A 12,899-nucleotide genomic window follows, 5' to 3' on the forward strand; every position below is an offset into this window, starting at 1 on the left:
TTGCTTGGAGACCTTTTCACTATGTTTGTAGTTTTGTCTTTTTGACATTGCTTAAAAAAAGGCTCTAAGAGGGTGGAAAAGTTTAGGCAATACCAAAAATCCTAGGGGAAACAGGTGCAGCCCATACTCCACAAAGTAGAGTGGTCATTCGACCATGTCATCCCATGCTGGCAGATACTGGCTCTCCATGGAGTGACACCAGAAACTATTTCACGTATTAAAATTAATCATTTTATGTTCACACTGTGGCATCCTCTTGGTGAAGGTAGAATGCTGCTCATTTCAAGGCTTCTACTGATCTGTGACACATATAAACAGAGCTCCACAGGGTCTCTTTTCATATAGTCCATTGAGGTATGTCTCAGGTCATTTACACCCACATGGACTATGACAGAATCACATTGGTACCTGAGGTGCAGTAACTTGAGTGCATGCATGATAGTGTGGATCCTGGCTCCAGATAGGCATCTAACCATTATCTTCTCTTTGTCTAACTTGATGAGTGGGGTATCAGCGTGTCACACAATGGAGTTGCCAGTGACAAGAGTATTAATTAAAGTATATACTTGCCTTATGAGCTTTGTTCTTGGGGGACCATTGGGTGCAGACTTATGTCAGATGTTTGGTGTTGTTTTTGGTGTGTGCTTTAGTGATTGCTGAGAAGCAATGTTGCCACTGGGTGGCTTTGGAAGTCTTTCAGATTTGGGAAGGTTTCTTTTAAGTGCCTCAGAATAAGACAATACGTGAGTGTGGCTAGTGATGTGTCTGTGTGTGAGGGATTTTTGCCTCCAAGAAAGTTGTCCATTTATATCTCTCACATACAGTGTTACTTTCTTTAATGACTAACTGATTGTCTGAGAACATGAGACAATTGCTGCATTGACTTAGGATGTCCAAATCTACCAAGCTGACCAGAGAGGTATTTTAAAATTGGATATCCATGTTGTCCAGTCCTGCAATAGAGGGGCTGTTTATGATTAAGGATTGAGTTTTAACAGGGTTTTCCCATGGTAGTTTCTGAGCTTAAAGGCAAAATGTTATACAGTGCTAGGATATGGCAGTGAAATTCAATGCACAAGCTAGCTGCTTATTTCTACACAATAAGTGTATATGTGTGTGTGTATATATATATATATATATATATATATATATATATATATATATATATATATATATATATATAAAACACACACACACACACACACACACACATATATGTATAGTATATATATATATATATATATATATATATATATATATATATACATACACATACATACACACGAGTCTACTTTGTTTCGCTGAATCTCATTTCACTGAATTTCATTTTACCCCAACCACTTCACTGAAAACTCAAATTACTGAAAACTCATTTCACTGAATCTCATTTCACTGAACTGCAGTTAGTATACATGGCACTGTGTAGAGTACTGTAATGCAAGTAAAAGGTATTTGCCCTTTTCCTCACTGTAGTCTGATCCTGCAGTTAGTATATATAGTTGAGGTGTGTGGGGGGCCAAAGCCCCCCACGTAGTTTGAGTACATATTGTCTTCTGCAGAGAGTTAGTCACTGGTGTTGTAACTATGCACGTCTATTGTTTAAAATGTTTTGTTTTGAAGTTTTTGGTAAAATAAAATACAAAACAAACAAGGTGGAGCTGTGCCACTCTGCACAGTGTCATATGCACTACGTTCAGTTCAGTGAAATGAGATTCAGTGAAATGAGTTTTCAGTAATATGTGTTTTCAGCAATGTGGTCGGGGTGAAATGAAATTCAGTGAAATGAGATTCAACTAAACAAAGTAGACCCATATATATATATATATATATATATATATATATATATATATATATATATTGCTGCAGAGCATGGAATGGAAGGTGTTCAACAAAATGTTTAAGGTGCCCCATGTCACACAGGCTACCCTTTCTATTTTTGGCTTATGGTATTCCTATGCAGGAAAAAGCAAACACCTGTCAGTCTGTTAAATACTGAAAATGCTGTAAAGTTTTGAACCCATTCACAAGCAATCCTTACCTCTGTGGTACATTTCAGACTGGTTAATAATATAAAATGCATTTTTCATTTGAAATATTTGTATAAAATGTAAGTTTCAGCTGATGATATTTACGGTATACTTTTCCCTCCCTAAATGCTGCAGCCTATGTACTCTGACTTTCCTGATAACTTAAGTGCTTGTTTTGCTCTGTGCCTGAGCAGGCCAACTTTAGATAGTTTTATACACGGTAGAATTTCTCATTGTTTGCTATAGTGACATACTGATGCTTGAAGTTGATGTTATAATAGGGCTTTGGCATCAAGGGGTAGCAGAAAAATAATAATTGTTTTTTTTCAGTATTATGAATGATCTCTCTCTTAAGTTTGGAGTGATATTGCAGCAAGAATATATAACTAAATAGATGTAGGAGGCAAAGTCACCCTCTAAAAATATTTAGTTTATATTTTAGGTTATGAATACCCCATACTGTCAGAAAATATAAGTTTAGAGCTTTTTATTCATGAAGTAATAGATTTCATGATGAAGTATAAGAGCTGTTATCTTTACAGCATGTGCATTTCCAGCAAGTGTAGTAGGCCCTCTGTAACTGTACAGACTGCAAAAAAATGTAAATTTGTATTTTAATTTTGAAACTATAAAATCACATCCATGACATTTTCATGCATTTTTAGTGTAATTACTACTGTATTTCTTCTTCTTTAAGTTTGTGTCACCCACAAACATAGTCATTTAATGAAGATATTTCTCTTGACAATAGTCATTCCATTCTCATTTCTAATGACTCTTTTATACTGAATTTTTCTCTTGGTCTTTTTGTTACTCATACATACAAACAGTCAGGCTCACTATCATTGGATTTGAGCTCTAGTTGTGGGGAGCCATTATTAGGCAAACATGAAGAAGGTTTGCTGCCCATGAGTGAGAAAGCAGCACTGAATGAGTAACCATGGAGAAGGCAGTGATTTTTTAATTATCTTAAACAATTTGTAATGCTGCTTGGACTTACAGGAACTCCTACAACATCAGGTCCATACTGTGCTTGCTTCAGCATGTGATGAGCCATCTTCACCCCAGAGCAGTAACTAAGGAGTCTCAGTCCTCACCACTGTGTCTGGTAAGGGAGTATCACTAAAAGCAGGGATAGAAATACACAATTCCCCTAAGAGTACACTGGGGACAGGCTCCAAACCTGGGACTGAACTATATGCTTTACTTAAGGTCCCCATTGAGTCTCCACACTAACCACTCCAGAGCACTGTTTCCCAGTTCTAGGTATCTGATAAACTCATTCTTAAATGTCTGATATTCACACATATATATGGGAAAGACTGACACATATTTTCCTGGTGTGTCCCCTTTCCCAAATTACAAGATAACAGCTGCCACCAGTCAAATACCACAATACCCTTCAAAAGGGGTGCTCAATTATATTGGGTAAAATAGATTTGATGCAAATGGTAGCATGTAACCCAAGCAGTAAGGCTTTTTGGAATTGTCCTGGCATTATCACAATAAGCATAAACACTCTCAAGTTATTAAAAGTATTCATTAAATAACCAACCACAATAAGAGGTAATAAAATATTTAATAATAAATAAAAGGATTTAAAACATGTAAACACTGAAAAACAAATTCCATTAAACAACCGAGTTTCACTCACAAGAAATATGAAAATAATACTGTAGGACAGATCCCATATTGCTTTTAGAAAACCTCTAACTAGCTGTAGTTCTCTATCTGAAGATTAACTGCCCTTGTCTAATCTAAACAACTTAGCTAGACAAGATTATACTCTTACTTCTGCAAAGTAGGATGAGGAATTACATCCACACTCCAGGCTTTTGTCTGTCCTCAGTGACTGGAACAACTACTCTGGAAACAACTGGACTACTACTGCTAAACACCTCTGGAAAGTAACTGAACAGCTGACTCAGAACCTGTTTTTGTAGCAGATTTTTAAAAGTAATAAGGAAGCTGCTATGATAATTCTACTCTCTCATATCAGACTTTGAAAAGTAATCAAACAGTTGCAGTGAAGATTCTATTCTCCCAGCCCTGGCACACAATGACATCACATCTAGATCAGCTGACTCTGGCATAACATACATTCGGAATTCTCTTTAGAAAAGTACGTAAATTTGGTCAGCCAGAAGAACACTGTTTGACATTCAAACATCTTGCATAAATCATAGTGATAATCACAAGACATAAAATAATTTATACAATTATAGCTAGTCATGCTGGCCTGCAATACAAGAACTACAGTGGATATTTTTGAAAAGAAGTGTTCTGCATTATTCAGAAATCTTGGATATCTCACATGAAGCAAATAGAAGTAAGAAATGAACATGACATGAGATAATAATTTACAATTATTTCCAGTTATTTACAAAACTTCAACCAGTCATACCAGCACAGATAACGATATCTAATATCCTCACACAGCACATGAATGTACATCTCAGATACAGGGAACCATTGTTATATTGGCAACCCCCCCCCCAAATAGTTACTGTTGACATACCACCACACCCATGCTCTGTTAGATGACTGAACAACATGGCAGACCAATCTGACATCCCTCAATCCCAAAATCATTGAACTGGTGGCACAGATCAGTCCCATTCTCCCCATTTAGCTTCTCCAACATGCAGGCTAATAACTGAACCCATATCTATGTTTCACTTAAGGCTTTATCCTTGTTCATCATGGAGCTGGCTTAACACTGCAGTTTAGTAAGCAGTGGCTTCCACTTGTACCCTTTGTGCATATTTGTGGTATTTAGAAATGTATATATTATTTCCTTGTCGTATTCTCTTCTGTTCCGTTCTCTGAATGGTTGACACTGTCATCCTGGATCCTTTTGCCATGAGATGATTTCATATTACCTAATGATTTAGCTTTCCTTTCATTTCTATGCTTTCAGCCGAATCATGTGTACCCTATAAGAACTTGCAGCCAGTATTAAGCAGTGGGAGCTGCAAGATGAATCTTGGTTATTTAATAGGTATTGTATATTACTAATTTAGATATCCAGTTTAATCATAGCTCTATTTTTGCAAAACTAATGTTGTATGCACATGTATTCCTCACAAATATTAGTAGATTGCAAAGTGGAAGCAAACAAAGATACATGATTGGTAAATAAATTGTTAAAGACTTTTAATCTCCAGAGGGCCTGCAATACAAGAGCCATAGTGGATATTCTTGAAAAGAAGTGCTCTGCATTATTCAGAAATCTTGGATATCTCACATGAAGCAAATGGAACCAAGAAATGAACATGTATTTTTTCAGAAGCAGTAGCTAATATACTACAGACTGTTAACAAATGTGCCAGTGGCAAAAAAATGATTGCAGGCATATGTGAATCTAAAGATTTCAACCACGCAGCCTAATTTATGCTACCATGGTATTATATTGCAATATCTATTTTCTGAATTGTCTAAACAAGGGCAAGATGAAATATGTTACTATCATCATTATATAGTATAAGAAAGTAACAGAAATTAAGGAAAATAATTCATACAGAATACTCAGAGTACAGTAAAATTAAAAAAGACAAACCAAGCCATTTCCATATTGCAGGGCTAACTAGTGTGCAAAGAACTAGTCACATAAGTACTGTTTATGTTGGGCATGTTTTTGTTATTACAAATTATCATGAGAACAATAGGAGAGTAGAAAGCTTTACTGAAAATATGTATTATCCCTGGGCTTCAAAGGAATAAATGAAAGTAATAAATCTTACCTCCATTCATAGCATCTATTCTTATTTTCAGTTGATTAGGTCCTGTCAGAAGACCCTTGATTGCACTGAAATCAAATATATTTCGAAGAACGTTGAGGTAAATGTCCACTGAATCCACAATTTCAACTGGCAAGAGAAAGCATACAAAATTTCTGATGAGACTATATCAGAGTTTTAGTGAGCCATGGCTGCAGGCAATATCTTTGTTTACAAAAATTATCATTGCAGAGTGACAGAACCTAACGACAACCAGCATAAGTAAAGCATTACCATGTACCTCTCTGCAGTCATACAGAGCATTCATATGACACAGGTACTCATGTACATGTAATAAACACCATCTTGTTAATGCTCTCCATCCAGCTTCTGATTGAAATTACTGTCCTCTTCTATCAAGGGGACTTTGCATTCAGTAAGACAACCAGTTGCAAACTGAAACAGAAATTAAAATAAAAAATATATCTTTGTATACTACTTTTGTTGCTGAATTTACTGTTTGTTTAGATATCAGCATGAAAACAGAAACAATACTGCATCTATCTGCAATTTTTATTTTAAGTCAGATGTCTACACATCTTTCTAGACATATTAACAAATTCTATCAAACATAAAAAATCAGCTGTTTGGAATTTGTATTTCTATCTATCTATCTATCTATCTATCTATCTATCTATCTATCTATCTATCTATCTATCTATCTCTCCATCTATTCACTTCCTGCATACCCCATAGTTCCAAAGTTCAGATTGTCTGTGCCAGACAAGTACTTACCTTGCAATACTTTTGCATTCTCTTTGAGCTTTTATGTTATGTTTTATACCGAAACAAAGGTACATAATATGTTCTACCTACCAGTGGTAAATTAAATTAGAGTAACAGAAGATTATTCAACAGTATGCTGTAAGGCACAAGAGAAATTCAATCATTGTCTTGTCTTGACTAAAATAGGCAGTAAAATGACAGGTACTGTAAATTGTAACTAAATGTCTATTTTTCAGGGATAATGAACAGCAAAGCAGCTGGTCCTGCCAAGCACATACAGGACTTTAACCAGGTCTCCAATCATAATGATCTGGTCATGTGTTCATGACATGGATGTCAAGTTTGAGAGGTGAATGTTGGTATCCATTTTACAAACACATGACTAGTTCAGCAGTCAACCTGATGTATAATTGTCTCTGATAAAATATTGAAGGCGCTGCGTTTTTACACCTATACTGAACATTTGTACTTATGACAATACTGATATAGCAGTTTGCAAAACAAATTTCCATAGTTTGTTGGTACTGCATTTAGGTCTGAAGTCTAAAGGATGCAGATTCCTTGAAGCCATAAATAACATTTTTCTCTCCCATATATTTATCTAACTGTATTTTACAAATGTCCAATGATAGTGATATACAAATGTCTAAAGAGAATATGTACCATTGTGAGGGCGTAATATGTGATAACTATCCTTTTTCTTGACTGCAATCTAGGAGCCCTGGGCTCAATCAGTGAGACTGGTCATTTTGGTGGAGATAACCAGGGAGGGGACTGTTGGGGAAGGTATGGAATACTGGCATAGCCTCCCACCTTCTGGTACAAATCAGAACGACACCGTGATTATGCATGTTTTTCTTCACAGCAACAGGACAAGGTGCAGCTCACTGCCTCACAATCACAGGCATGACAGCATGCATGTAACATATATGAGGTATCACGGTACAGTGTGCCTTCAGCTGGGGATAGTTCATTCCCTTGCATGGATAAAAAATCCCTGCCCCAGTTACAGTGCAATAACCTTCATCTCAAATCTTGCCTACTGTAAAGGAATAAATGGATAATCTGAGATAGGAGAAAACCGATGATCAGCATTTTAGGCAGAAACCAAATGTGTAATAAGAAAGACTTATTTTTAAGATTGTGTGAAAATGAAATAAACATTTTTGATACTATGAAATATAAATATCTTATATCTGAAACAGCTGCTTTATATGCTTTATTAGTGCAAATATTTAAGCTGCAAATGCTGATTGCTAATAAATGAGGAGCTACTGTTGTTTTCAATGGTAGTAAATATCTGAAAGGTAGAGAAGAATCATTTTCAGATACAATGTCTTATGAAAATCGTCAGCTAATTCAGATGTCTAGTTTCAAGATATGTTGATACTACAATGTATGAACTATTGCTAAATGGACATATTTCAAAAATGGAATATGGTTCCTGTAAAGTAGAAAATCCAAAATAACCAACACATTTTGGTTTTCCTAAAATACACAAAAAGTAAGAGATGCATCCATAAGACAAATATTTGGTAGTCACAGGTCCTTAGCTGAAGTAGTTTTTTATGTTATTTCTTAAATTTCCTACATACTTCATCATCTCTTCCCACTTTTAATTGTAGCTTTCTGAGAGCATTATTTATAAGAGCCTTAACGTGTGTAGCCCTAAAATACCCCTTCAAATCAGGTGATCATAAACCACTTGTTCTATTGGAATGATCAACTTATCCCACTTGAGTCTTGCCCTCTTCCCCTCCCAGATAAAATCTTTTAATTCTTTATCAATTTACTTTCCTCAGCGTCTTGTGTCATTTATAAAAATATGCCCAACCTGTGTATAAAACTAAAAGGACTAAAAAGATTTTTACTGCTTGTATTTTGCTATTCATATCCATAGACAAGAGCTTCTAGTTTCTTAGTTCTTGTGTTATCTTTTGTTAAGCCTTTTCCCACATATCCTTACTTACCATAACAGAATCCTTTTTAACCCATACTCCTAAATATTTCATTTTATCATGGTCCCATAAATATGGGTATTGTTGAACCAATTTATGTGTGGTTACACAGTTCACAGCAATAGCTTAATTTTACATACCAAAAGCACTTGAGACTGTCTCAGAATATTGCACAATGTGGTGTTCTTTTCTGGTTTTATCAGAAACACAATAATATTGTCTGCAAATAAAGTCAACTTTTCTTGATTACTGTACCAATTATATCCTCAAAATTATGAGTTCCTTATTTTCTTTGCTAATGGCTCTAAATATAAAGCAAGTAACAATGGTGGAGAGGGCACCCCTGTCTGGTTCCTCTGTCCAGACACAACTTAACAGAGAAGAACTTCCCCACTTTGATTTTCACCTCCAATCCCTCAAATATCCTTCTAAGTAACCCTATTATTGTCAGCATGGTAGCTACACTATGGTAACCAAATTTCAGACTTCTGTGTAGTGCATTGAAATAGGCTTGACATTTACCTAAGTACTATTACTGTTGTTTATTTCTTAAATTGTTCAGTCTGTAATAAAAACTATGACTTATATTTATAGAAAACCAGTTGAAAGAAATAGGATCCTTTGTTATAAGAATCCCAACCACCTGAAATATGTGAGAAATGATTTGGACATATACATAAAAACATAAGTATTTTTAAAATTATAATGAGATAGCAATTTTAAACAGAAGTAAATGTAGGGGATATGTAGTGGAATTTTTAATTGTAGCTTTTCACAATATAGAAGAAAAAAGATTTAATTTTTGTAGAAACATAATTGTGAATAAGAAACTTGTTACAAAACGATAAACACAAATTATAACAAAGTATACACATGATAGTAAAGAGTTCTAAATAACTGGCAGAAATATTGGAGTGTGCCTCTAATAAAATAATATTAGATCACCTGTAAGACTATATGTTATCTATACGAGAAATGTTACTAGGCATAGCTCAACCCTCAATGGTCTATCCATATACTTTGCCTTCTACAGACTGCTGAGGGGTGATATATGTCTGGCATACAAGGCATCCCATGATCTCACTTGGATGGACCTATTACATACCCACAAAACAAATATTATCAGAACTACCTGATCCAGCAACTTACCTTACTTGTGACACAAATAGGACATGGAGAGACAAGTATGTGTCTCAGATAATACCCCTTCTCCCATCAGTGTTCTTTCCTGATCCTATCCAAGTATAACCTGGACTAGTGGATGGGAAATCAGAAATTCACCCCTGGTCTGTCACCTGTTTCTTTAATGGATAGAGGCAGCCTGTAAATGTTTGACCACACATGTCCTAGCTTACACATACCCTTAAATATAACCTCTAGTGCATCATACTTGTCGGATAAATATGGGATGTATGGCTAGGCTTAAAAAGACCCCTGTGGTAATTTGTTTGTTATATACCTACTAAATTCTGCTAAAAGTAATCTTGACTGAAAACTTATGTTATCCAGGAACTTGTTGCACATGCTATTCTAACTGTTTCTGTAATTTCATTGCTAGTATGTTCACTTGCACTGCAAAGCACTTTATATGTAAGCAAAACAGAATGAAACTTTAGAGATCATATAAGAGAATACAATTATGATGTAAAAAGTATGGATAATGCTTTATGAAGATATCTCCATGCAGTAACATTCTCAACAGTATTCTTAACAATCAGAAGAAAATATCCAACGCTGTACAAACCACAGCACACTAAAATATAGTATATTTGCTTAGCTCGGCAAAAGGACATTTATAAAAGATGAAAGCACCGAACAGCTAAACAGCTATGCTACAGTATGTTAAAGCATGCTGTGGTTTACACATCTGATTTGTCTATGTAATTTCAATTTGAATCATTTGATGGTTTTTCTTTAAAAAGTGTTTTAGCTTTGATAGTGTACAAAACATTTGTTGGTTTGTCTTAATGAAACTTTTATTGTTAGATACTTTGTATGTGTCACTTTTTTAAGGTGATCGGAGTAGAAATGGGAAGAAACAGACTTTTACTGGAAGGCAAGTTGAAATGGCTGACAGGTGGCACTTAATTAAAAGGTGAATAAACTGTATCTTCATCAAAAAGTTCAGCTACATATTTTAAGAACAGAAGAGTAGAAGCAGCTGTTGGTTATACTTGTTTAGAGGTGTACAAATCTGAGAACCTTTTCCACTTACCATGAAAGACTTCCCCAGTGTTGAGCTTTGAGGCTTCTTGAAGTATATGAACCATATCTGGGAAGAACACGTCTCTGACAAGGACTATTCTAATATCATCCATGTAACCAATGTGAAACTCTTTAGGTGTGGATTCACCAAAGACCTTTCTGCTGTATCAAGATGATGCAGTGGATTGGAAGTTCTTCTGAGTTCATCTGAGCTATTTGAAAGAACTGTAGCTACCCTGACCACAGGCATGCTATGAGGATGAAGGTTTTGTTTCTCTTCTTGCTCTTAGCAGAACTTTTGGAAGGAGATGCTTGGACAGAATGAATAGAAACGTTCCTGCTTACATGGCATACACAATTCATCCACAGTCCTAGAGCAGAACTTTTTACCTGATGGCTGCACTGAGAGGTGAGCAAGTCCATCTCTATGCTTCTCCATATCTATACTATTGCACAAAAACTTTCTTATTAGCTGCCACGCACATTGGATGGCAAAGAAACCCGCACATATAATCTCCTGATGTATTATGGTTAAAAGGTAGTTTAGATGGCTTGGAGATGTAGGACAGCCCAGTGCTATGTTAACTAAGCTGCAAAATGGATACATGTGGGTTCCTTCTTATTTCTGACATATCAGCATAACTGTGATGTTATCAATAACAATGCATAAAGTGCCTGGGTATAGAATTGATTTGAAAATCTATACTGCAAAGACCAAGGCTGTCATCTCTTCAGGATTTATATATTTATTTATGAGCTTAATGGAACTCCTGTACTCTTGGGGTACCTATATGTGAAGTATCTGTTGTAAAGGAATAAGTAGGTTCCATATCAGCAAAGCTGACTTTGAGTTAATCTTAACTTGTAATCAAGACAGGATTTCCATATAGACTGCTGGGATAAGGGAAACTCACCTGAGAAAGTGGGGAAGGATGTCAGTTTCACAGCATTTTATCGTTTTATGATATACTGCATTTTCCTCCTATGTAATCCAGTTGACGGAACTATGGAGACGTATATTGCCATGTTCTGCAGGGTTTGTAAAAAGACTCATGTCTTTCAAGCAACTCTTCTGTACTACTCAAGTAAAATCTGATGCAGAAAAAGGCTTTTTTCCTGGGGCAAGGACAGCCTGATTGCTTTGGAATCTAGAGCTGTGCTACAAAGATCTTGGTGCACACTGGTGTCAAATTTGATTTTGGCAGGTTCAGAGAGATTCCCTAGTTAGTCAGGGATAGGATCATGTAATCTAGGGATATCTTGAGCTTTTCCTTTGAGGAAACTTACATCATATAATTGTGTAATTAATAATTAAGTGTGCCCCCTTTGTAGCAGAATGGCAAAAAGTGGTGCTAAGCATTTATTAAATATTCTGAGTAACAGAAGCAAAATATAGAATAGTAAATTGAAGTTATTAGTTCCCTACACAAATCTGAGGATTGTCTCTAGTATCTGTGAATGCTGATATGTGAATTACCATCATTTTTGTCCAGGTTTGCTAGCAGTGCATCACTTTTATGTAAGGACAGTGGGACCTGAACTGGGAGCATTTTTTTTGACCAGTAGGTACTTGCTTAAAGTGAAGACATCCAGATGAGGTATTCCACAGACCATCCTTATTTAGTTCTAGAAACAGCTGAGCAGAAGGTTTGTTCTGATCCTGCTTAGGTACCCCTTCCATGTCCAAATGTTTAGCAGCTGTTCTATGTTGAGTACAAGTATGACAGTCTGGTTGGAAGGGAATGGTGACATCATTAGGAAAGGTAAGAACTTTTCCAGCTTTGCCTGGTAACCTGTGGACACCACCATCATTACTAAATGTCTCAAGTTAGGCAAAGCTAGTTACCCATGGTGTAGGACAGCTTCTCATCCAGGATATAAGGGGAAAGACAAGGAGGATGAGCTAGAAGAACTAAGTAGTCGGGAGAAGGGTTAGGTAGTCAGTTCTTTCTGTTTTCCACATTACTGGCTTGGGACCACCTTTATAACATGCCTGCACTGACATATTCTGCCTCTCAGCAAATAATTTTGTTCTTTTTCCAAGATTATTTTTCATTTGAACTATTGTGCCTTACATTGTTTCTGAGAGAATAACAATTTATAAGGGGTAACTCCTGCGGTGCCTTGGAACTTAATGGTAAACAAGCTGATTCACTGCATAGTTTTTCCCTTCTCTTCAAAATTTTTAAATATCCCTTGGAATG

The 12,899-nt window shown here is 35.9% G+C and overlaps 1 protein-coding gene across 1 annotated transcript in view; it reads right to left on the minus strand.

The window, feature by feature from the left end:
- Nucleotides 1-12,899, minus strand: part of PGM5 (phosphoglucomutase 5) — a 1,541,798-nt gene that overhangs the window by 1,003,458 nt on the left and 525,441 nt on the right. The window contains exon 4 of the mRNA XM_044064330.1: nt 5,771-5,896. Coding sequence (XP_043920265.1) covers nt 5,771-5,896 — 126 coding nt within the window. The remainder of the gene's footprint in view (nt 1-5,770; nt 5,897-12,899) is intronic.

Source organism: Protopterus annectens, chromosome 2.part2 (genome assembly GCF_019279795.1).
Source record: "Protopterus annectens isolate FY-2018-M chromosome 2.part2, PAN1.0, whole genome shotgun sequence".
In the NCBI taxonomy this organism is placed as follows: Eukaryota; Metazoa; Chordata; order Ceratodontiformes; family Protopteridae; genus Protopterus; species Protopterus annectens.